The sequence below is a fragment of the Corythoichthys intestinalis genome, chromosome 11 (assembly GCF_030265065.1).
Source record: "Corythoichthys intestinalis isolate RoL2023-P3 chromosome 11, ASM3026506v1, whole genome shotgun sequence".
Lineage (NCBI taxonomy): Eukaryota > Metazoa > Chordata > Actinopteri > Syngnathiformes > Syngnathidae > Corythoichthys > Corythoichthys intestinalis.
In genome coordinates, this window is record NC_080405.1 from 32659642 (window position 1) to 32685656 (window position 26015).

At 39.2% G+C, this 26015-nt stretch overlaps 1 protein-coding gene across 1 annotated transcript in view; it reads left to right on the forward strand.

The window, feature by feature from the left end:
* tenm1 (teneurin transmembrane protein 1) overlaps window positions 1-26015 on the forward strand; it is a 348630-nt gene that overhangs the window by 269617 nt on the left and 52998 nt on the right. The window contains exons 23-25 of the mRNA XM_057850586.1: window positions 14472-14626; window positions 22018-22101; window positions 23077-23271. Coding sequence (XP_057706569.1) covers window positions 14472-14626; window positions 22018-22101; window positions 23077-23271 — 434 coding nt within the window. The remainder of the gene's footprint in view (window positions 1-14471; window positions 14627-22017; window positions 22102-23076; window positions 23272-26015) is intronic.

Sequence of the window (26015 nt, forward strand, 5' to 3'; positions counted from 1 at the left end):
AGGGAAAGCAAGGTGGCAATTGATCTTTGTATTAACACCTGAAGTTATTTCCCAACGCAGAGAAGATATATCAATTGCTAGCACGACGCACAGTCATGGGTGCACTTCCCATTATGCATTTGGGATGGCCACAGTATCATTTACTGAAAGCTCAACAAATACACTAGATGGCAATATTTAGTCACAATACACAAAGTCACAAGTCTTTCTATCGGTGGATCCCTCTCACAGAAAGAATGTTAATAATGTAAATGCCATTTTGAGGATTTATTGTCATAATAAACAAATACAGTACTTATGTACTGTATGTTGAATGTATATATTCGTCCGAGTTTTATTCATTTTTTTCTTAATGCATTGCCAAAATGTATATGATCGGGAAAATTTATCGGGAATGATTGGAATTGAATCGGGAGCAAAAAAAAGCAATCGGATTGGGAAATATTGGGATCGGCAGATACTCAAACTAAAACGATCGGGATCGGATCGGGAGCAAAAAAACATGATCGGAACAACCCTACTAATAAGTAGAGAAGCCAAATATTAAGAGTAGCGTTACTTCCACATTAAATCACTTAAGTACTGATCCCTCAAAAATGACTGTAGTACAAGTAATAAAGTAGTACAAGTAAATCAATGTTAATAAGAAAGCAGCCAAAAGTCTTACTAAAGTAAGAGTAATGTTAATTCCAAATATTACATTAAAGTAAAAGTAGTCCTTACACAAGTACAAGTCAAAAAGTATTGGGTGAAAAGAATACTCAAGTACTGAGTAGCTGCTTATACATTTTGACTTTGCTTGCTCCGGTAAAGTCTGACTACATGATCAAGCCAATAAATGAGTCAAATCATGTGAAAATGAATGATTCAGATGACATCAAAAAGCCGAAAATCAAGCCGTGTTAACATGACGACTGATCGGAGTCGTAACACAAGGTGCAATGGGCATTATCTTTAGAGAATTTTTACGTGTGTGAAAGTAAGGATACATTTTGATGTTACCGGACAAGTCTGGCCAATCAGAGGGCTTCTGAGCACTCCACAACTTGGTGTTTGCAAGAGGTTCAGAGAAGGACAATGACTTTTCATTCATGTCCACTTCAATTCTGATCGTCTGCACTTTGACAGGCGGATTCCATTTTCCGTATGCGGCATCGGGCTTTTTGTATTTTCCATCCCATAATCCAGTGTACCAACCACCCATTTTATCTGGCAAAAAAGGGTCCACCCACATGATCCCCACTTGCCAGTTATTGTTGTCTCCCACCTCAACGTCCCACACGTGTTTTCCCGAGTCCAAAGCACCACCCAGCACAGACTTCAACCAGAACCTCTCTGGATTCTTTGGACACTCCAGCTGTACATCTTCGCAACACAGAATGCTCAGATCTTCGGACAGACTGATATCTGGACTAGCCGTGTTGGGGTCCAGAATGACAGGACTGTAGGCGAGCATCTCCTTCATCTGCTCCCACACCTTGAACTTGATGTTGCCCACGTGTTTGGCTTCATCCAGCAATCCTCCTGCCAGCAGCTGTGGCTTTTCAGGCAGCTCCTGGATACTGCTCAGTGCAGTCTTGAAGTTCTTCATGAAAGAAACATTGCCAGACGTCAGCTGCTCCTCAGTGCTTCTGATGACATCCAAGAGAGCGGCCATTTTTCCGCTGAGAGCCGCAATCTTCTCCTTCATGGTCTGACTCTTCTCCTCCTCCTCCTTTCTGATCGCAGCCAACCTGGCCTCCTCCTCAATGTCGAGGAAGCGACGGAGCTCCTCAAAATCCTTCTTAATCTTGCGTTCGACCGTCTGCCTCTGGACTTTGATGTACTCTGCCTGTTCATTGCAGTTTTCTCTACACTCTTCGTAATCTTTGAGTCTTTCCTTGGCGTTTTGGAAGCCATTCTGGAGTTCCTCATGATGTCCTTTCACAACTTCTTCGAGGGGCCGGATCTTGTGGCCAACGTGGATTTCTGCGTCTCTGCAGACGAGGCACACAAGCTCTCGGTGGTCCAAACAGAAGAGTTTGAGTTCCTCTTTGTGCAAGCTGCACATATCTTGTGACTTGACTGAGGCACGTGAAAGGTTCTCACACAGATTCTTCAGTGCCAAGTTCGGAGGCGGATCCATCAAACTAAACTCTGCACTACAGAGTGGACACAATCGTTCTCCTTTATCTTTCCACTGCTGCAGACACGCATGGCAGAAGTTGTGACTGCACGGCAGCATGACAGGATCTTTGAAGACGTCCAGACAGGTGGGACATTGAAGATGATCCTGTAGACTGTCAGCCATGGCTTGAGAAGACAGATTCCGTTTCAGCGCACAAGCTCAGAATGCCGAACTGCAGTTCTTCTGCCTCAGTCACAAGTGAAAGGATTGTTTTATGTTCTCCCTCAAGGTCTAAAAGTGCACCTCCTGCCTGCTGAAGCTGGGCTCGGATTTGTAATGAGCAACTTTTATGGCTTGATTATTGGAATAGAAGTAAGATGTAACAGAAGGGTTACCATGAGGTGACTTACCGTAACCTTAACCTTGGGTCACCTTAAAGTATTGATCACAATTGTGGTTTCATCTCAGAAGATTTCATCTGACATTGAAGGAATGTTTTTGTTTTCAAAATGTCCAAAAGTCAACTCTTTGCTTTGAGAGTTGTGCTTCTTGAAATGATTTTTGACGGTTGAAGTTGTGATCAAACCTTTATGACTTTATGGTTTTATTAGACATAACTGGTGAGCAAAAGTGCATTATAAAATGGGTGACATTCAAATTTGTGATCAAAATCTTGATGGATTTATTCATTTATGGGTAAGGACATTTGCTCAGAGTGCCTCATGACACAAGATAAGGACATGTCAAAGTCTGTCCATTGTGTCTTGCACCTCCGCCAGAAGTTCTTTTCGAAGTTGTTCACCATTTTAAAAACACACATACACATACATTTACTTTGAAAATGTGTGTTTACAAAGTATTTTGTCATCTATTGTCATTTTGTGAGCCTTTGTGAACGTGAATTCAGTGGTTTTTCAACATTATCCACTGAAGATAAATGAGACTGATGAGCTTGCACACTCACATGTAACTGTTGTGACAACACATGGGCATTATATAATTATTCTACTACAACAATATAACAGATCAAATGTCCATCAATTTTGTCTGAGTGTCCATTCATTATGTATAGCAACTTTGGAGACTCATTTGAGTGCACGATTTAGCAGCCACCAGCCGATTTGCTTCTTTATCAGTCTTGACACATTTTCAATCAAGAACAGCATGATATCTGCTTTGGACTAAATAAAAAAAAATCAAGATGCAGGTTTGGGAATTCCAGACAATGTGTTTATTGTTTGGACAAAAGGATGATACAGGTGCTATTTTCCATCTGTCTCCATGCGCTTGTCAGTCACACTTTGTATAGAGGCACTGTAGGCCATAATCAACAATAGCTAGCATCATTTAGATGCTGTAATGATATTCCACTCCCTGTAATTAACACCCACTGAGGAAAGGAACATGGTAAGGCAGGTGGAATGACAAACTATTGCAGTGAGGGCAACAGTAGTGTGAAATTATAGTGCACCTGCTGTTTTACAATGTTGTGAAACGTTCCAATTGCTAAAATAGTCGTAGTTGCAATTACGGGTCATTTAGATGTTATAATTTGCAGTTCTCTATTCTGTTACTGCTGCCTCAAATATGTGGTCCTCATTTAAAGATCAGCTTGAAAACTTGATTTTTAGGGATGTACAGTGGTGGAAAATTTCTTTCCTGAAATCTGTCAATACAATAGAAAAATGTCGGAAATATTCTTAGAATGCTACAGTATTTTAGCTGCAGCTATTTTAGTTGTCCCTTTTGTCCCATCTGTGCAAACCGCTGGATTCTCATTCCTGTGGAGCTAACTGGTTGTAATTTCGACACGTGACAACGCGGATTGGCCATAGGAGAGATTTAGATGGGTAAGCATTAAGTAAAACAATTTCACATAGAAGTGTTTCTATCAACGAAAGCAGTATTAGTTTTCGATTTCACCATGCAACTTTTCCCAGTGAGCAAGTAGCAATTTGCAACAAGCCACTGATCCTTTCCCATCCTCAGCCAATATTTGAATCGAAAGTGCATTAGTGCCATCTAGCTTAGTAGAGGAAAAATGAGTTACTAACATATGGGTAACAAAAGTCCCAAGCAGAAGGGTTTGTGTTCCTGCTGATTTTGTCAACATGCAAGGTCTCTAAGTAGAAGGGATGCATAACTGGTGATATTGTTTAACTCTGTTCTTTTTATAGTGTGCTCAGTATTCACCTAACACACTAGAACTCTATTCTACTATATGCAATAGCAGATGTTTACTCTTACTACATTATTAAACATATTTTACTGTTACTGTAGCATAGACTTCACTTGAGGGGAAACGGGGCGCGGGGCCGCTCTGCAAGACGCCTATTTTCAAAACTTTTAAATATTTTCAAAACCAAAGCCTCTAGCGACCTAAAATAGGCCCCTCCCCTAGGCGTATATGAGTCTGCATGAACAGGGGCATAAAAAAATTCAGTCGTTCCGTAATAAAATTCCAATTAATTATTTTTTATATAACAAAATTTAACATGGCTGTAAAATTATCAGATTTTATGCTAGATGCGCAAAAATCACCAAATGCAGACATAATCACCTACTATATATATTCAGGATCAATAGCAATATTTAACATATAACGTATTGGCCCCAATATAAGACGGCCCTGATTATAAGACGACCCCCTCTTTTTCAAGACTCAAGCTTGAAAAAAGACTTTTTGAACACCAAATTAATTTTTATACAGAAAATAATTACAGTACATCCGAAACAAGTGATTATAACAATATATTTGAGAGAAAAAGCATGTTATTTTGCCTCATTCAAATCTTAATATCTGAACATTTACCGTAATTTCCTGAATATAAGGCACACCCGTGTATAATGCACACCCCAAATTTACTTCTAAAATCTAGGAAAAATCATTGTACCCATTTATAACGCACACCCTAATTTTAGCACCAATAAATAGAAGAATACAAGAAAACCGAGCTCGTGTACAGATACAGAAATGTCATTTTACTGACTGGTGAAACACAGCACAAGCCTAGCATATTGGTAGTTCAAAACATTACCATAAACTGACAATATTTACTGTAATAATAGGATTTGACAACTTCTCCAATTTACCAGAATCTAGGAGAAAACAAAACATTTGACTTTTCTTTTAAAGGCTGCTGTATAACTTGCTCGTTTCATCATGATGAATAAATGTTTCTTCGATGGATTGATATGGTAAAATGAAAGTGAGAACGTAAGTCAGAAATCCGAAAAAGCTCATTGCTTTCGACACTGTGACATATTGGTGTTCTATGTTATGTTGTTCTATGTTGTGGCACTGTTGGATCCATGCTGCTGTATTGTCATATCCATGTTGTGATTGTCTATGAGCCAGAGGGCCGCTGAGGCTAGACAAAAGAGCGCCGCATTATAGCCGGACTGCCGGCATTTAAGTTCATTGAAAGCAAGAAATAAAACGTTGAACACGGCACTCGAAGTATTCTAGTTTTTTTTCAAGACAAGATAAAACAGACACAACAGTAACAACAGGAACTATTGTTATTTGGGTTTAAGTTTCTCGAGGGACAGATATAGTTGACGGACACAAAACGTTGACTCAAATGTGTTCAAGAAACTAAATTATGTGCTTTACGAAGAGTGAAAAAAGCTAAATTTAACACAGACGAAATCATTCGGCCGATCAGAGTGAAGTATTACTACCGAAACAAAATCGTGATGTCATGTACCGTAATGGTCGGCAACGGATCGCCGCATACGTTTCTTCAACACAACGTGGCCGTGTCAATAAAAAAAAATCGGTTTATACATATATATAATATACTGTATATATATTTCTGTCTCCATCCATGTGCCCAGTTATAATGCGCACCATGATTTTAGTTGATTTGGGGGGGGGGGGGGGGGGGGGGTGCGTTATATTCGGGAAACTACGGTAAATATGTAAACTAAACTGCAATCACATTCGTAAATTAATGGCTTCTGGTTTTTGAAATGTAAATAAACCAATCTATTGTGATAAAACAACAAAATTGCGATACCTGCATAAACCATCAGAGTGAAGTCTAACAGTAACTGTAGTCTTGAAACAAATCTGAATAAAGAAAAACATTGCAATAAAATAATGAGAGTAGCTAAGATCTATCATGACAGAACATCGCTTCAATGATATTTGGCGCCATCTAGTGTCGTGAATGTGGAGAGTAGCTGAGATTTGTCATGACAGAACATCGCTTCAATGATATCTGGCGCCATCTAGCGTCATGAATGGGTATACTGTCTAGACCGCGAATATAAGACGACCCCCTCTTTCTCAGGCTTATTTCAATGCAAAAAACACCGTCTTATATTCGGGCCAATACGGCATAAGTTTTTGCCAGAAATAGCAACTTTTTTTTGTGCAGTTATATTGTTAAAGTATTCCACAGCTAATAAATTACTCAATTTTCACATCCGAACCTTAATACTTGAGGAAAGCATTCAGAATTTTCTTAATTTTACTCAACAAAAGCAAATTTTGCATTTTTCTATAAACAATCACAACTTATTTAGGTTGAATTCCAATGTCACTATTGCCTCAGCATGTCTTGCCAGCTATCTGGCCCTTGTCATTTTTAGATTGAAATGTTACATAAAGTAAAACACGTAAAAGCTGATTTTTGTTTGTATGGACGCAGAAATGTCTAAATTACTTGTATTTTTATTATTTGTTTTGCCAAAAAAACAAGCAGTTGGCTGAAAATTACCTGATTATTTGTATGCGGATACAAAATCCAACATGGCGGCTATCACAAAACGATGAGCTTTTGATGTTGAAAATTATTGTAAATAAATGCATAAATCCCGGATTTTCTATAGATATGAACGTAAAACAGTCTACAGTCTTGGTTAAAAGCAAAGAAAAAACGGGCAAAATTTCAAGCTAAAGTTACGCTAATTTTTTCCATTCATTTCATATTTTTTCACAGCGTTTCAAAGTGCACGCATGGTGCTATTTTATCTGAAAATTACCTTGAATCCTCGACCAAATCACTGTTGAGACAGTCCCGCCTGCTTGTATGCACTAAAACGTTAGTCCTGTTTCCACATAAATCCGGCGTTAGAAAACAGTGTGTGTTGGAGTTTATCGCAGTAAAAGCTGCCACAACGCTCTGCCTGGCCCGGCCCCCTACGGGAAGCCGTGGCACATTGTCTGTAGGATCTTTCTCGTCAACTGATAGTGAAGTCTATGATTGTAGTCATTCATCCTTCCTCTAATGTTTCACCATTCACACTTTCACTCTGTTAGTAATCTCATGTGGCTCCCTCTCTGCAAATAGCTGTAATCAACACTGATGCCTTACTAAACCCCCCTCTATGGCATTCATGAGATTAAATTGTATTGCCTTGCCACAGGAGGCGTTATAACGGATATGCTTTTGACAAGGACTTTTGGGGGAAAAAAACGAATGTTTTGATTGAGAGTGATTGGCTGTGATTGCTTAATTAAAGCTAGTTCATATCTTCCTTATGTCTCACCACCATCTTTTCCCCTTTTCCTCCCCTTTAGAAGCTTTCACTGTTTTGCTCGGCTAAATTTCCACACCTCAGTCTGCGTTTTTTTTTTTTTTTTTTTTTACCAAGGTCAGTACAGCTCATTCTTATCTGCTTTTCTTTGATCATACAATACAATTGTAAATTTTAGCGAAATTTTCATATTCCCTTTGATTTGAGATGTATCTCTATTATTCTTACTGCCAGCCTATAACCGTCAGTATCGGGTCTGCCAAGGGAAACGTGGAAAGCCTTTTGATGTCTTGTGATAATCCATGGTCAGTACTGAGGGACTGTAAATTCCCTTTACACAGCTATATCTACTATATATGGAAATCTAGCCTTTTAGGACCAATATGTGGCTGTTTAGGTAATCACAGTGTAAGCAACCAAGACAAATTATTTTAAATATATTTACAGACAGGAAAAAAACGTTCACTGGTCATTCTGAACTTATGGTGGTATCTTGGTATATTGAAAGGGGCAAAAGACAAAGACATGAGAAGGAATTGAATTTATCCCACTTGTGCGAGGAAGAATGATAAAAAAGAGAGGGACTCAGCTACTGAGTCCAGGCTTTCATGTACAGAATTTATGAGCCCTACGATCAGGGTCAGTTTTGAGCAGACTGCTGTATAGAGAAATGTGGGGAAAGTGAAAGGAAACGTATGAAAAGGAGGACCCAGGGATAGAGAATGTACAAAGTACAAACATGTAGATGTGAGAAGGCTCAGACTGAACACAAGGTCGAGATGGTCCTTTTACATAATGGCATGTGGCAGGAGGAAAAATGGAATAAGAATAGGCAATAAGAATGAAAAGAGGCGAAGAAACAAGTGGAGCCTCTGCATTATCAATGGGTCTAAGGCCATTCATTTGATACACTTGTGAAAAACAGAAAAACAAAAGACAACAAAAGTTCTAGATGATGTGCATGGAAGCAGATTGGATTACAGTGCTTTGGTGAGTCAGTACTATTAAAGAGTGGTGCAGGTGTAAGGCTGCTGGGTGGTTTAATCTGTCTGTGTCAAAGGGAAGATGAAGGGGCCAGCAGAGCCATCTCTGCAGTTCACTTCCTGGCCTCTGGAGGAAGCGCACTGACCCTGACCTTGCATGTCCACATGCCTTCTCCACCTGTACAATTTACGACCCAACGCTTCAGTCCAGGGTTAGCGGCTTGAGGGCACATGGAAATCTATTTCGCACAGTTCTCATAAGTGTGAGCTTGCACGTGTTGAATAAAATGTCAATCCCGGTTGATCACATATGACACAAGATCTGACTTGACACGAGAATTTTGAAAAATGTGTGTTAATAACTGAACCACATGTCCAATAGATTCATTGGTTGGCCAATTTTACTGATCAATTTTAGCTCTTTTAAAAATAATCATAACTAGATGGACCTTTTAATTAAACACTGATATATTCTCAATTACAGAAACCGTTAAATGCTATTTTGGGTCAGGGACATGTAGACTTATTTCCTTTTGCCATTTTTCCTGAATATTGAATCTGCCACACTTCACTCTGATAAGCATCTTTCATGAGATAAAGATGTTCATGTTTTTGCAATGTTTCATTTCAACTCACTCACTGTACATAAAATGCAACCCTGCCAAAATGACATTTTTTTGTCATTTGAGAAAAGTGTATCTAGTTTCTTTTTTGGTTGATTTAAATCAGCACTTCATGGCAAAGAAAAAAAAGGAGGTTAACAGCTTTATTTTTTTCCTGTAATTTTCAGACTATAAAGGCGCACCTGACTATGAGGAAACAGCATTTGTTCATAGATAAACCGCAGCAATTCTCACTTTATTATGGGATTTTTACACCAAAAGATATAAACTGGTAACACTTTATTTGACAGCGGCATCATAAGACTATCATAAGGCCGTCATAATTATGACATGACACTGTTATAATCATTCTAATGCTTATTACAGGTGCCATCTAGTGTCATATGGCAAATTATCTCACTTTTGACTTAATATAAAAGGTCAAAGCTGGACATAAATGGAGTTAGTGACAAAAAATGTTTCACACTAGCACTGTTTGGTCTATTTTAAATGGACCAGAGATCTTTTTTTTCAGAGAGTTCGCTCCGTTTTGTAAATGTGAACATGCATCCAAACTCTCGTTCTGACCAAACAAACAAACAAACTCCGGTCCTGTCAAATATCGTGGGTCTTGGTCCCTTTTAAGCACACCCCGAATGCAACCGGATCAGGGTCCGCTTTTGCTACTTTACATGTACCGTCACAGCGTGGAGCTGTGGTGCTCCTGGCTGTGACACTACACGCAGTGCATCCTTGGAAGCAAAAGTACAGCGCGCACGCCATCCAAAATCAACAATGGCAAGAGGACACATGATTAAACATGGCCAAATGTTGTTGTGCTGCGCTAAACAGTTGCATTTGATACACAGAATCGGGTTTTGATGTGGCGGTTGTGTTTTACATGCTATTGCTGAGTTCCTGTGTGAGAGTGACAGTAGCCGAGACAGGCGAAGCCTCTCGGGGCGGCCATTCCATGAGTCTCACTCTCCTGGCGACAATTTGACAGTCCAAAAAGTCACGAAAGTGAGAGCGATGCTCGCCTGTGTGACTTGGGGTGCCACACGGTCCCTTTTGTGGTTTAATTGCATTTGATACACAGTGGATACATGTGGCGGTTGTGTTTTGCATGCTGTTCACGAGTTCCTGTGTGAGAGTGACAGTGGCCGAGACAGGCGGAGCCTTTTGGGACGGCCGTTTCGTTAGTCTCGCCCTCCTGAAGGTAGCGACAATTTAACAGTCCAAAATGTCAAGAAAGTGACAGCGAAAGTGTGCACGTATGACTAAGCGATTCCCTTTCGTGGTTAATTTTCCCCTGTGCATTTTTATATATTCCAGTTCGCTCGGCATCGCGTCGGTAGGGAGCGACCCCGCCGCTGGTTGAACGGCAACTTGCTATGCTATGCTACATTATGTGCGTCACAGCGTAGTGCTGTGACACTCCACGCTCCCTCCCCTCCTGTCATAGGCATTCATTAATGTCCATGACAGTGTTATGTCATAATTATGACGGTCTTATGACAGTCTTACGACACCACTGTCAAATAAAGTGTTACCTATAAACCCAAATACATGAAAATTCCTCTCTGTTGTAAAGTCAAGCAAATTCTAAAGGGTTAGGTATTGTAAAACAGTTGTTCTTTCTATAAGCCTTATCTTTGTTGTACGTATTAAGGGATTTATTAATCATTATTAATTAGTATTATCGAATAAATTATTGGACAATTAATCTGAAATACAATCTTCACCCCACTAGATATCAGAATTGGTGTCACTATAAAAACAAAAAAAGCAATTTTGGTGGGCTCCTAATTATAACAGAAACATGCCTCAGGCATTGGCTCCAATTGCAGAAAAATGGCACTGGTGACTCAGAATGGAGATTTAATAAAACAAATGCAAAATATTGAACCAAAAGGTTATGTAGAACACTAGGAGCAAGAAAGCAGGAAAACTAAAAATGCATAACGAATAATCGTAAGGGATTGGAAAACCTGTTTGAGGTTAAACAAAAGCAGCATACAAATTGAGAGATGCCATGAAAGACAGAGGGACATTTACAAACACAGGAATAAAAGAAATCCTCTTTCCAGCTGTCCATACTGAAGGTTTCATATTGTTCCTAAATGTGCTGGTTCTAAAGCACCAATAGCAAAATGTATTGTTAGTATTTATAGTGGAAATTTATCTACATCTACCAATCCCTAAGGACCACTATAAGTCACAGGTGTCATACCGATTCCAGAAAGGGCCTAATGGGTGCAGGTTTGCTTTCCAACCAATGAAGAGGACACCTTTTCACCAATTAGATCTTTTACATGTGTAATCAGTGAAACTTCGTCAGGTGCTGCTTGTTTCAGCCGGAAGTTCATTGGTTAAACTCTCTGCGTGTTATCGGTTGGAACAAAATCCAGCACCCACGAGGCCCTTTCTGGAATCGGTTTGACACCTGTGCTATAAGTAAACTACAGTGTGCCTGGTTACTGAATCCCTGTAAATAGCCTTGGTGAAGAGAACTGACTAGGAATCTGCATAACTAACTACAATTGCGACCTGCATAGAGGTAATTAAAAGTAAAACCTGTTCCGCAAAAATCATGTGCATTGGGTCAAGATGGAGACACATTTATAGATTTTTTTTTATTACCGTAATTTCCCGAATATAACGCGCACTTTTTTTCCCCAAAATCAACTTGTAAAATCATGGTGCACATTATAAACGGGTACAGGGATGGAAACAAAAAAAAAAAAAAAATATATATATATATATATATATATATATATATATATATATATATATATATATATATATATATATATGTATATGAAGACAGATTTTTTTTATTATTGACACGGCCATGTTGTGTTGAAGAAACGTATGTGGCGATCCGTTGCCGACCATTACGGTACGTGACGTCACCATTTTGTTTCGGTCGTGGCGAGCTAGGGAAGGAGTCGGAGGCGGAGTATCAAACAACGGAGCTAATCCGCGTTGCTTTATTGACATTTAGGCTGCAACTAAATACGGTAGCGATGTCTGTCTCACATGCAACCCACGGAATATCACTATCTTTCCGGCTGTTCCCTCAACAAATTACACCCCCCCCCCCCCCCGGGAACTATACAACGCGCCAACATAAGTTCCACCGGTGAATTCTGTTATAACTCGTTACACGGTAATACTTCACTCTGATTGGTCGAATGATTTCGTCTGTGTTAAATTCTGCTTTTTTCACTCTTCATAAAGGACAGAATTTAGTTTCTTGAACTCATTTGAGTCAACGATTATTGCAGCTCCGCAACTCGGACTGTAACAAACGCAACACAGACTTTCTGTTTACGTCAACTATATCTGTCCCTCGGGAAACTCAAACCCAAATAACAATAGTTCCTCTTGTTAGTCTACAGCAGGGGTGGGCAAACTATTCCACAAAGGGCCGCAGTGGGTGCGGGTTTTTGTTCATACCCATCATGAGGACAGCCTTTCACCAATCCGGTTTCTTACAAGTGCAATCAGTAGATTTCAGTCAGGTGCTTCTTGTTTCCACTCATACCTCATTGGCTAAGCTGTCTGTGCTGAATAAGTTTGAACATGGACCAGGACCCACTGCGGCCCTCGAGGACCAGTTTGCCCACCCCTGGTCTACAGCGATGCGCGCTTTCGGTTGTCCGACTTCTAGCCTCACTTTTATTTTACCATATCTATCCATGGAAGAAACATTTATTCATCATGATGAAAGGAGCAAGTTATACAGCAGCCTTTAAAAGAAAAGCCACATCTGTTTTGTTTTCTCCTGGATTCTGGTAAATTGGAGAAGTTGTCAAATCATATTATTATCGTACATATTGTCAGTTTACAGTAATGTTTTGAACTATCAATGTGCTATGCTTGCGCTGTGTTTCACCAGTCAGTAAAATGACATTTGAGTATCAGTACACGAGCTCTGTTTTCTTGTATTCTTCTGTTTATTGGTGCTAAAATTAGGGTGCACGTTATACACGGGTAACATAATTTTCCCTAGATTTTACAAGTAAATTTGGGGTGTGCGTTATACACGGGTGCACCTTATATTCGGGAAATTACGGTATTATTTTTTGGAGGGTAATTATAAAAAGAAAGAAATTAAGACACCACTGGAAGGTATTATTGTCTTATCTGCACTGGCAGGGCAGGAACAAAATGGACAATGATTCTAATTATTCATCTCACTTTGAACAGCAACAGCATACAGTATATTTTGAAATACAGGCTGAATTTATTGTGTGGCTTTCAATCATATGTAGTACCGGTATTTGTTTCACAATGCAGTGGAAACAAACTTCACATTTGTTATATTTTATGCTTTACCTTGTGATTGAATTTCCCCTAGTTCATTCAGCCTAAATATGGCATGTCTCAGTGAAGTCCTTTGAGGCATGAGTGTGATAAAGGAATATGGATAAAAACTTGCTATGACTTAATGATAAACCATACACCAAATCTATTTTTAAACAGCTCAGCAGAGGGCAGCGTACATTAGAGATGGCACCAAGGAACTTTGAAATATGACTGACTGTCGCAAGTGTAGTATGGGAGCAATCACGGTGAAGCCGCAGAATAAGAGGTGAGGGTTGAGTCACAGAATATTGCTGAGGAGTCGAGTCAAAGGGCCAATTTTCTGTATGAAGATGAGACCGGGTTGGGGTGGGGCTCTTGGAGGAGGAGGTCGCTCCTCATCCATTACATATGATTCATTGTCTGCTTTGACCTTTAATACCTCGACTTGCCTTGCTCTCACTTCCTGCTGCAGTGCATGAGTGGAAGGAGAGTTCAACTATGCACTGTTGATAGAAACACTCAAACACACATGAGCAAATCAGTTAATGTACAGTAGGTGTTGCAAAAATACATGTGTGGGTACTTCGTGGGTGAACAATTTTAATGTAAATTTGCAGGCATCAAATGTCAAAAGTTCACTGCAGCACCCTGCTCACGTCTAAATGTGACGAATAAGCTCTTCCTGCAATTGTATTGTTCTAATCCCTTTAGTGGTCTTTGGGATGGAAATATAATTACATTTCTGCAGTGCAGTGTGTGTGATAAGACAGTCACTAGCTGAGCTGAATGTCTAACTGAATTGGATGCTGCTCTCAAGTCCCATCTCCCGTCTCTTGACTTTACCCATCTTGTCTCCCTCACTCCTCCTTGTTGCTCTCGCTCACCTTTCTTTTTTATTTTTATTTTTGCTCCCTTACCCTCAATTTGTTTCTTTTTCTCATTTTTAAGCTAATTTTGTCTCTCTTTCTCAACCACCAGGTATTGCAGTGGATAAAAAGGGTGTTGTGTACTTTGTTGATGGCACCACCATTCAGAAGATTAATGAAAGGGGTTTCCTGTCCACTGTGATTGGCTCCAATGGACTGATGTCAACGCAACCGCTAAGCTGTGATGCACGTATGGATATAAGTCAGGTAAACTCTTAACTGTTGGACTGTGCAGGTGGTGTAACACAATGAATTTGATCGAGTTGCAGGCAACCAGCATGGATGTCAGTCGCATTTCATTCCGAAATATCGCAGCCGCGGGCATCAATTAACTCAGCACATTATTATCAATAGTATAATATTATTAGGGCTGTGAAACAATTAAAATTTTTAATCGAGTCAATCACAGCTAAAAAATTAACCATAATTAATTGCAATTCAAACCATCTCTAAAATATGCCATATTTTTCTGTAAATTATTGTTGGAATGGAAAGCAAACACACAAGACGGATATATGCATTCAACATACTTTACATAAGTATTGATAAATCCACAAGATGGCATTAACATTATTAACATTCTTTCTGTTAAAGGGATCCACGGATAGAAAGACTTGTAGTTGTTAAAGATAAATGTTAGTACAAGTTATAGTAATTTTATATTAAAACCCCTCTTAATGTTTTCATTTTAATAAAATTTGTATAATTTTCAATCAAAAAATAAGCTTGTAGCTCGCCATTGTTGACGTCGCCGAGCGGTGATGTCTCATGGGCTCCCTGCCGTTCTTCCACAGTGTCTTTAACCACGTAAGGTAGTGATTGAAATACACCACAAGGTGTCAATGGCGAGTTTTAAATTACTTAGTAATCAAGCCAATGAGTGTGTTTTGTCCCTCGACTGACGTCGAAGTTCCCTGTTTCCACTGTACTTTACGGTCATTTGAGTGCTGGCTTCACAACGTACGAGTCCTCTGATAGTATGTACCGTAATTTCCCGAATATAACGCGCACTTTTTTTCCCCAAAATCAACTTGTAAAATCATGGGGCGCATTATAAACGGGTACATGGATGGAGACAGAAATATATATATATTACATATATATATAAACCGATTTTTTTTTATTGACACGGCCACGTTGTGTTGAAGAAACGTATGCGGCGACCCGTTGCCGACCATTACGGTACGTGACGTCACCATTTTGTTTCGGTAATACTTCACTCTAATCGGCCGAATGATTTCGTCTGTGTTAAATTCTGCTTTTTTTACTCTTCATAAAGCACGGAATTTAGTTTCTTGAACTCATTTGAGTCAACGTTTATTGCAGCTCCGCAACTCTGACCATAATGTAAGCACACAGACTTCCTGTGTCCGTCAACTATAACTGTCCCTCAGGAAACTCAATCCCAAATAACAATAGTTCCTATTACTGTCGTGGTCATAGCGATGAGCTCTCACGGATTTCCGACTTACGTTCTCACTTTCATTTTACCGTATCAATCCATGGAAGAAACATTTATTCATCATGATGAAACGAGCAAGTTATACAGCAGCCTTTAAAAGAAAAGTCACATCTGTTTTGTTTTCTCCTAGATTCTGGTAAGCTGGAGAAGTTGTCAAATCGTATTATTACCGTAAATATTGTCAGTTTATGGTAATGTTTTGAACTACCAATATGCTATGCTTGTGCTGTGTTTCACCAGTCAGTAAAATGACATTTCTGTATCTGTACATGAGCTCTGTTTTCTTGTATTCTTCTATTTATTGTTGCTAAAATTAGGGTGCGCGTTATAAACGGGTACAATATTTTTCCCTAGATTTTACAAGTAAATTTGGGGTGCGCATTATACACGGGTGCGCCTTATATTCGGGAAATTACGGTATATTGTGACTAAATATTGCCATCCAGTGAATTTGTTGAGCTAAACGAAATGTTTGAATAGAGTTTGACCAAAGTCTGTGTAAGTTTTATGTGTATTTTGCATAGCTATTTTGATTGGGAATGAACATTATTTTTTTCGAGAGATAGGTCAATGAACGCCTGTGTCCACTCGCCTTTCTTTGCCTCTTAGCTCTCATTGTGCATAAAAACGGCGTCATTGTAATCTGTCTGAGGCAATGCATGAGCGGGTCATTCCGCGCATGCGATAAATGCGTCGAATATTTTAACGTGATTAATTAAAAAATTAATTACCACCCGTTAACGCGATAAATTTGAAAGCACTAAATTTTGTAATTCATTCCACTGGCCTGCACTTAACACAAAAAAATTGAGGTTCGGGATGGACACTCTACATGAGTTATGCGGACACATTTAAGTTGCTGCTTCATTTATAAGAGGTCATGAGGTTGCCCGTTTGGTTTTTCTACAGCAACGTCCAAGCAGAGTGACAAAGCTCTGGTCGTGTGTGGTTACTGTGTGCGTTTCCACACAGCGATGTTTTTGTGTGAGATGTAAGGGAACCATTCTAAAGGGATCTGCAGGAACCGTGGTAATTGGTTTTAACTATCTCGTGCACAAAACAGTGCATGAACTTTCTTTAGTATTCACCTGCTTGCATGTATCTACCAGCAGAGGTGGGTAGAGTAGCCAAAAATTTTACTCAAGTAAGAGTAGCGTTACTACAAAATAATATTGCTCAAGTAAAAGTAAAAGTAGTCATCCAAAAATTTACTCAAGTACAAGTAAAAAAAGTATTTTGTAAAAAGAATACTCAAGTAATGAGTAACATTGTGAGTAAATGCTTAGATTTTTGTTGGATTTTGTTTTTTTATTTAGACAATGGTATTTTTTTCTGAGCATAGAGTTATCTATATGGACTGTTGTTATAATGATACTGTACGGTAACCCATTACATGGCCACATTAAGCCAAAGAAATACAAATAATAATAATAATTCCGACGAGAGAAAAAAAATTAACATAAATGAAGCATTATTCGTCCAAAAAGGATGAGTGCCCTCTGATGGAGAAAATAGTTCCTAGTTTGAATAGTGAAGAGTTCCTTCAGAATTATGATTTTGAAATTAAAAGGATCATATCTCCAGTTTTCCGAGGTCAATCGGTGCCAAATAAAAAATGGGAGAGAGGTTAAAATCCGCACTTTCAAGTCATGTTTAGGGCAGTGCTCTATATCAAATACTTTTTTTTTTTTTTTTACATTGCTTTAAAGACACCACATGATTGAACAGCCTGGCGTGAAGATGGAACGGCAAGCTTGCGTCTGATTGGTATAACTGAGTTATGTGATTATTGTTGCAACGTCTCATTGGTGAAATCGGTAGTCTCTACTCTTGCCATCGCTGGCAAAATAAAAAAATAAATAAATCTTGAAAGGTGGAAAAGCGCTATATAAGTATAACACCATTTACCATTTCATATGTAGAATAACGAGGAAAAATGTAACCACTCTTGTGTAGCCCAAATTAGCGGAGTAAGAGTAGCGTTTTTTTTTTTTTTCATCATGAGTCTACTCAAGTAAAAGTAAAAAGTATAGCTTTAGCTTAGCAAAACTACTCTTGAAATACATTTTTCTCAAAAAATTACTCAAGTAAATGTAACGGAGTATATGTAATTTTATTTTATTTTATTTTATTTTTTATTTTTCTTATTTGTTTTGTTTTGTTTTGTTTTGTTTTGTTTTGTTTTGTTTATGCCACTGCACACATTATTGCATTCGGGATAGTTTTATTGTTTAGTTCTTTACTTTCACTTGCAAAAAAATTGCAATTAAAAAAAAGATTTGTTTTAAAATTGAAACTTTTTTCATCATTTTTACATTTAGAGTAAGTAGCCCCAAATTCACTTGTAGTTGAGATTTTAACATGTGTGCTTTATAATCATGTGTATTATTTGAATTTGGAAAAAAAAGAAAAACAAATAAAAACAATAAAGTGAATAAATAAAGGAATTGACCAAAAAAATGGCATTTTGAGTTTTCTGCCTTATTTCAAATAGCCCAACTTCCCCTAAAGAAACTTCTGATGAGAAACTTCTTGTGACTTTATTAATGCGTGCGTGGGTGCACGTGTGCGTCTCTGTGTGTGTGTGACAGTATCTGGTGTAGACCAAAGGCAACTAATTTGATCAGCCAGCCTTCAGATCACACTGCTGACTTATGTCAGGCCTATTAGAGCTGCGGATGAATTATAGATGAAGTGCGATCTCTGCACGAACACACGCAAGCACACTGCACACTGCGTTGTAAGAGCCTGAGTGTGTGTATGACTCTTCAGGCCAGGTGACTCTCCAGAGATGCCATTGCATGTCTTTAAAGAGGCCAGTTCAATCCTCCTGTTAGTCATCATCCTCTGCAGCACATCTGACCGTCATCATCCTCCATCTGTGTTTGCTCTTGTAAACTGCACTGACCTCAAACTGGCAGCAATATTGATCAAAACTTCTGTAGCTGTTTGACTTGACAAACACGAGCAAGCTAATTTATTCCAAATAAACAGCAGATTGTTGGCACGAGTTTTAGTGCAAAGTCAAACTGACTTTAGAATTAAAACACTTTGTTTTGTAAACAGTAGTGTACAATTTCAGGGGTGATGGTTTTTTGGCGAAATTGAAGTGCTGTTTCTGCATACAAAGCAACACTGTGCATATTATTCAAAGGGTTCTATTTTCCTTTATAAGGTCAAATTGTGATAGGTTCACACAATTTTAAGACTTTGCTATTTTTAAGTTTTCTTTTAGGCAAATGGCTACTGTTTTTTTTGTTTGTTTGTTTCGTAATAATTAGTAACTATTTAACGGTAGTTGATAATTAGGCATAATTTCAAGTGCCCGAGACTGCAGGGGGATTACAGTGATCCCTCGTTTTTTGCGGTTAATGGGGACCAGAACCTGCTGCGATAAGTGAAAAACCGTGAAGTAGCGCAAGCGCAACCCCCCACCCCCCCAAAAAAAATAAATACATTGAACATACATATACAATACATTGAACACACACATTTTTTTTTGTATGTTCAATGTACTTGTTAAGATTTAGCATTGGAAAGAGATACATATAAAACATTTTTTTTTCCCAAAGTATAATTAAAAAAATGTATACAAATATATTTTAATAAATGTTTTTTTATGGCACTTCAAGTTTTAAAAATGTTATCGTCCCACCGATATTTTTAAACTAGAATAACGTAGTAGAAAATACTTATTTACTTACTTTATTAAATGCTTCATTGAGTGAGTCCATTCAAATCCGCTCAAGCTGCTCACTTACACACAATGAGTTGCCATAGAAACTGTTTAACAAATTAAACAATGATTGACGCATGCGGCGCTTTGAAGTTCGTGTCCCTGGCAACATCAAACTCAAACATCTGTTATTTATCGTTAACTTTAATAAGCAACGCCATTGCACGTGCACTGCCTGACGAACAAAGAGCAGGGAGGGAAGGTGAGTGAGACTACGGGATCGGCTCGGGACAGCTCATCTGTATTTTTTTCTTTTTTTTTTTTTTACTTGAAAAAAATCAGCGATCGACTGAAGGCGTGAAATTTGAAGCGCGAAGTAGCGATGGATCATTGTACGGTGGTACCTATGCATCCGATCGCTTCGACACACGATTTTTTTCGACATCACACATTTTAGTAAATTTTGACTCGCCGTTTGTTTCTACATCCCACGACATGCTCAAAATACAACAATCTTTGACAGCGCCGCAGTTTCTTTATTTTCCCCCAAGATGGACGTACAGCAGATTTTCTTGTGAAAGCAATCAACATCGGTTCTAATAATGTTAGTGCAGGTGGTGAAATGAAGCAAAAAGGTGATGCTCATTGCTTACCCTTGAAATGAAGATGGAAATAATAGAAAAATATGAGGATCGCGTGCACATCCGTGTACTGGCTCGATAATACCGCAGTTAAGGGGACAATTATTATTGTGGTAACATCGCCAAAGAAATCACCAGCTTCTTCAGGTTTCTAATCATTATTCCATCAACTTGTGCAACACCACACGCCTACTGTCCCCCGCAGTTTAACAAAGTGAAAGTTAAAAAGTCCCATCTCACTCTGTCAAGTCAGCAACGAGATGCGTTCAGGTACCCCACGCAAACACATTCGCCACATTACAACCCGATTCGTTGCAATATTACAGGAATTATTACTATTATTAGATTATTATTTCAATTTTTATTCACAATTTATTTGTTTTGCTCAATCTGCTATTTGCAACAGTACCAGCAATATTTATTAAGGATTTAGTGTAGGTTTTCGGGCTGTGGAATAAGTGAATGGAATTATAATGTATTCTTATGGGAAAATCCTGCTCGACATACGACCATTTCGACTAACAAACTTGGTCCTTGAACGAATTAACTTCGAATGTAGAGGTACCACTGTATATCTAAATGGAAAACATGCAGTTTCGTTTTGAAATACAGGGCAAATTGTTGTGACACCGGTTGTATAATTTTTCCGTCAAAACTCGCTCATGCTTTCTGACTGTGGGATTGTGTATCTAAAAAAACCCCTAAAAATTTTAATTCAACTGTTTGCAATGGAATTTTTAATTCAACTTTTTTTGTAACAGAATTGCTTATTTTGAAATCTGCAGAATCACTTATTAAGACACACTCTGGAATTATTCATTGGTTGAATACATGGATGAAATGTATTTTTGTCTTTTTCTGTACAATTTAATTACTACCTTGTAAACCTTTTCCTCAGGAAGCAGAGCTTGAGTTTGTGGGTTTTTTCGTAGTAGTTTGCAGCACTTCAAAGCTTCGTCTTTGAATACAGTTGAGCTAAAATCAGCCACAGCGTCACATTTTATGTTAAATGAAACGTACATGTGTGCCTTGTTAAGTGGTTGAAACTTTGCTCTGAAAAAAATCCATTCAACAGAGAGTGACAACAACCTTTCATTATAGCGCTTTCATAATGATTTGACGAAGTTTGAGCTCTCATTGACAGACATTGTTCTGGCCAGTCTCTTTGTATTCAGTATGCAGTCACGTTTGTCTGCTCAAAGTTCAGTATCATGAGCAGAGATCTGGTGTGTGTCCATTTTTATCTCAAGACAGGATGAGCCCTGCTTGATTAATTTCTTTACCCATTAAAACGGGATTTCAGACTGAAATCTCTTCTTTCTCATTTGACAGAGCCTATAATTGGACATGTCAGTAGCAATTTAACATGATCCATTTATTTACCAATCCCTCTCCACAGTCATCAATCTCCTCTCTCATCCATCTGACAAATCTCCACAGACAAAGACCCCAGTTTGTGTGTGATTGTGTCTTTGCGTGTGTTCCACTGCAGCTTTGTCTGTCTTTGACCCCCACAGTGATAGCAAGCTGGTTTCACTATTTTAGAATGTGGAAATCGTGGTTATTGGCTGACATTTGAATCGCCACAGAGAGTGGGCAGTTTTGGCTGTTGAATAAATGTGGGGAATGCTCCCTGCCTGACGCTGACCTTTGCTTGTGCGGGAAGGGCCAGGCGGCCTAATGCTATGTTATTAAGCAGATTGCATTCCTATAACCTGTAACTGACACATGAGGGTCACTGCCACTGCCAAGGCTGTTGTGTCCATGAATAAAACTGTACTGTAGAACATAAACTGTATGTCTGTGTGTGCTTATGTAGGTGCGTTTGGAGTGGCCAACAGATTTGGCTATTAACCCTTTGGACAACTCCCTCTACATCCTGGACAACAACATTGTGTTACAGGTACACACACATACACATACAAAGTACGGTATACAAGGCAATAGACAGTTGATGTATTCTACATTGTGTTCCTCTGCATTATTTTTGGGGGGCGGGATGCTTGGAAAACATGAATTATTTCTTGCGATCTGCCTTGTTGTGACTTTATCTGTATTCAGTGAGTGATACGAGTAACGTAAAATGAAGGGAAAATCCTGTTCCCTGCTGAAGAAATGCTCAACAATAAAGCTGTCATTCAAGAAGCTGTGCTTTTGTTTGTCACTCACTTTGATATCAAAGCGTCAGCCAAAAGTAGATTGCCTCTCATGATAAAATATAAGTCATGTCAGACAAGATGGTCTCAAAATAACCATCGCACTACATTGTCGTGCTAAAATAGCAACAAGATTGGAACTATAGTTGTGAATGGTTGAATGTCTTTGGTTTGGTTTTCAGTTAAAAACTCTTAAAATGAGTTATACGTTACACTACCATGGTCAACATAAAGAGGGTTAATATGATTCTGTAATGCCATTGACAAAACAAGTGATTTTACAATTCAACTGCCGCAGAGCATTGGGATCACCTCAGAGTCAGCTCAACCGATCTGATACTGTACCCATGTGAAGGGAGCTTCAGTATAAATGATTTACTTATTTATAGAACATTTCATGCTTAATTAAAAAGCAATAATGTGCTGCCTTGCACGGTTAATAAAAGACAATAAATTCCTCCAACTGGTACACTTTCTCTGACCCTTGTTCCCTTGGCCCTTGCAAAGAACAAAAGTAATCACGGTGTCCTTTGACACTGGCTTGCAATTTCCTCTGGAAATAAAGAACTACCTGCAATGTAGAGAATACAGTTACACTTTCCCTTTTGATTCAAAGTCAATCATCCATTTGTTTGTGATTAGTATCCATCACGTCAGCTGAAATTCTGAAAGACTTTTTTATTCTACCAGATCTTTTCATAGCTAACATGGTTTTTTAATAGGTATCGGAGACTCTTCAGGTGCGTATTGTCGCTGGCCGTCCCATCCACTGCCAGGTACCAGGTATTGACCATCATTTAATGAGTCGAGCTGCAGTTCGGGCCACTTTGGAAGCTGCCAAGGCCATCGCCGTTTCACACTTGGGTACCCTTTTCATCGCTGAGACTGATGAGAGACGCATCAATCGCATTCAACAGGTAACATCCTCAGTAAAACAATTCATTCCAATGTTTGATGTTTTGACAGCCTGCTCCTAAAAATTTCAATTTCATTTAAGTTTCTAATCTATGCATTGCTACAATGATCATGTTGTTGAGCATTGTTAATCAAATTGTTGCATTTGATTTTGTCATTTTACAGCTTTTTGCTTAAATTCAGCCTTTTTACAACCTAACACTTCCTTAAAATTAAGCTCCAGCACCAACAAAGATACAGCCCGCTGGGCTCAATCAATAGTTCCAGGATACTGATCAAGCAGTGAAAAGGCTTCGGGTGTCTTTGCGATGGAAAACATCTGCCAGTATAGATCACACAATAAATAGTGTTTCGACCGTTACTTTTCTCACATCTTGTTAATTTACTTCAATCATTTTTTTGCGCCAACCAAAGCTACCATAAACTCTCTCATGAAGACTTCTATTGGATTGCACCTTCATCCAAATCAACTCATCCTTCTTCTCTAACACTTATCCTCAGGGCTGTCAACAGACTTGCAGGGGCCCAGGGACAAGAGACCAATATAGGGCCCCCCCCACCACCCCACCCCACCCCTGCCACCGGCTTGACACGACAACATACGCAGTACTTTTAACGCTTTGCAAGCAATGACAGTGTAAATTTTCAAATTATTTAATTTGAGATCGACAGTTAAATTTAACAGACCATAATTTGATGTGACACATTATAAACAAAAAATTTCCATCTATTGTCCCATGTAGGCTACAATACAATACAACTGAGAGTGCTATGCCTGCCTGATAAACAACAAAACAGCATAACTAAACATCCACCATGCCTGCCCCCTCTACATCCCTGGCGTTATCAAGCCCTCAGACAGTGATGAGCTTAGATTTTTTGACAGAAAAGTCATTTATAACATCAGTGAAATACAGTTTTTGAGCAAGCTCACGCTCAATGGAGAGCATGGCTAGGTTGTTAAGCATGCCCTATGATATGGTGGAGCGTTGGTAGTTTTTTATTATTTTCATTTTACTGAAGGGTCGCGCTACTCAGGCTACAGTCACTGGTTAAAGAGAAGAAAATGTGTAGCAGTGTACTACGTGTGTGCACGTCTGTACCAGTGTGCTTCGTATTAGCGTTTACTATAATACACAGTGGGTTGTAAACCCAAGATAAATCCAGCGACCGGACCAGAGTATTTTCAGCCTCACGCACCTGCTCCGGACAGACTAACATACAGTGGGGCAAATAAGTATTTAGTCAACCACTAATTGTGCAAGTTATCCCACTTGAAAATATTAGAGAGGCCTGTAATTTTCAACATGGGTAAACCTCAACCATGAGAGACAGAATGTGGGGAAAAAAAAAAAAAAACAAACTGAAAACCACATTGTTTGAGGTTTAAAGAATTTATTTGCAAATCATGGTGGAAAATAAGTATTTGGTCAATACCAAAAGTTCCCCTTAATACTTTGTTATGTACCCTTTGTTGGCAACAACGGAGGCCAAACGTTTTCTGTAACTCTTCACAAGCTTTTCACACACTGTTGCTGGTATTTTGGCCCATTCCTCCATGCAGATCTCCTCTAGAGCAGTGATGTTTTGGGGCTGTCGTTGGGCAACACGGACTTTCAACTCCCTCCGCAGATTTTCTATGGGGTTGAGATCTGGAGACTGGCTAGGCCACTCCAAGACCTTGAAATGCTTCTTACGAAGCCACTCCTTTGTTGCCCTGGCTGTGTGTTTGAGATCATCCTGAAAGACCCAGCCACGTCTCATCTTCAATGCCCTTGCTGATGGAAGGAGATTTTCACTCAAAATGTCTCGATACATGGCCCCATTCATTCTTTCCTTTACACAGATCAGTTGTCCTGGTCCCTTTGCAGAAAAACAGCCCCAAAGCATGATGTTTCCACTCCCATGCTTCACAGTGGGTATGGTGTTCTTCGGATGCAATTCAGTATTCTTTCTCCTCCAAACACGAGAACCTGTGCTTCTACCAAAAAGTTCTATTTTGGTTTCATCTGACCATACCACAGTCTCCCAGTCCTCGTCTGGATTATCCAAATGCTCTCTAGCGAACCGCAGACGGGCCTGGACGTGTACTTTCTTAAGCAGGGGGACACGTCTGGCAGTGCAGGATTTGAGTCCCTGGCGGCGCATAATGTTACTGATAGTAGCCTTTTTTACTGTGGTCCCAGCTCTCTAGGTCATTCACTAGGTCCCCCGGTGTGGTTCTGGGATTTTTGCTCACCGTTCTTATCATTTTGATGCCACGGGGTGAGATCTTGCATGGAGCCCCAGATCGAGGGAGATTATCATGGGTCTTGTATGTCTTCCATTTTCTAATACTTGCTTCCACAGTTGATTTCTTTACACCAAGCGTTTTACCTATTGCAGATTCAGTCTTCCCAGCCTGGTGCAGGTCTACAATTTTGTCTCTGGTGTCCTTCGACAGCTCTTTGGTCTTGGCCATTGTGGAGTTTGAAGTCTGACTGACTGAGCTTGTGGACAGGTGTCTTTTATACCGATACGGAGGTAAAACAGGTGCCATTAATACAGGTAAGGAGTGGAGCCTTGTTAGACCTGGTTAGACCTCGTTAGAAGAAGTTAGACCTCTTTGACAGCCAGAAATCTTGCTTGTTTGTAGGTGACCAAATACCTATTTTCCACTCTAATTTGGAAATAAATTCTTTAAAACTCAAACAATGTGATTTTCTGGTTTTTTTTCCACATTCTGTCTCTCATGGTTGAGGTTTAC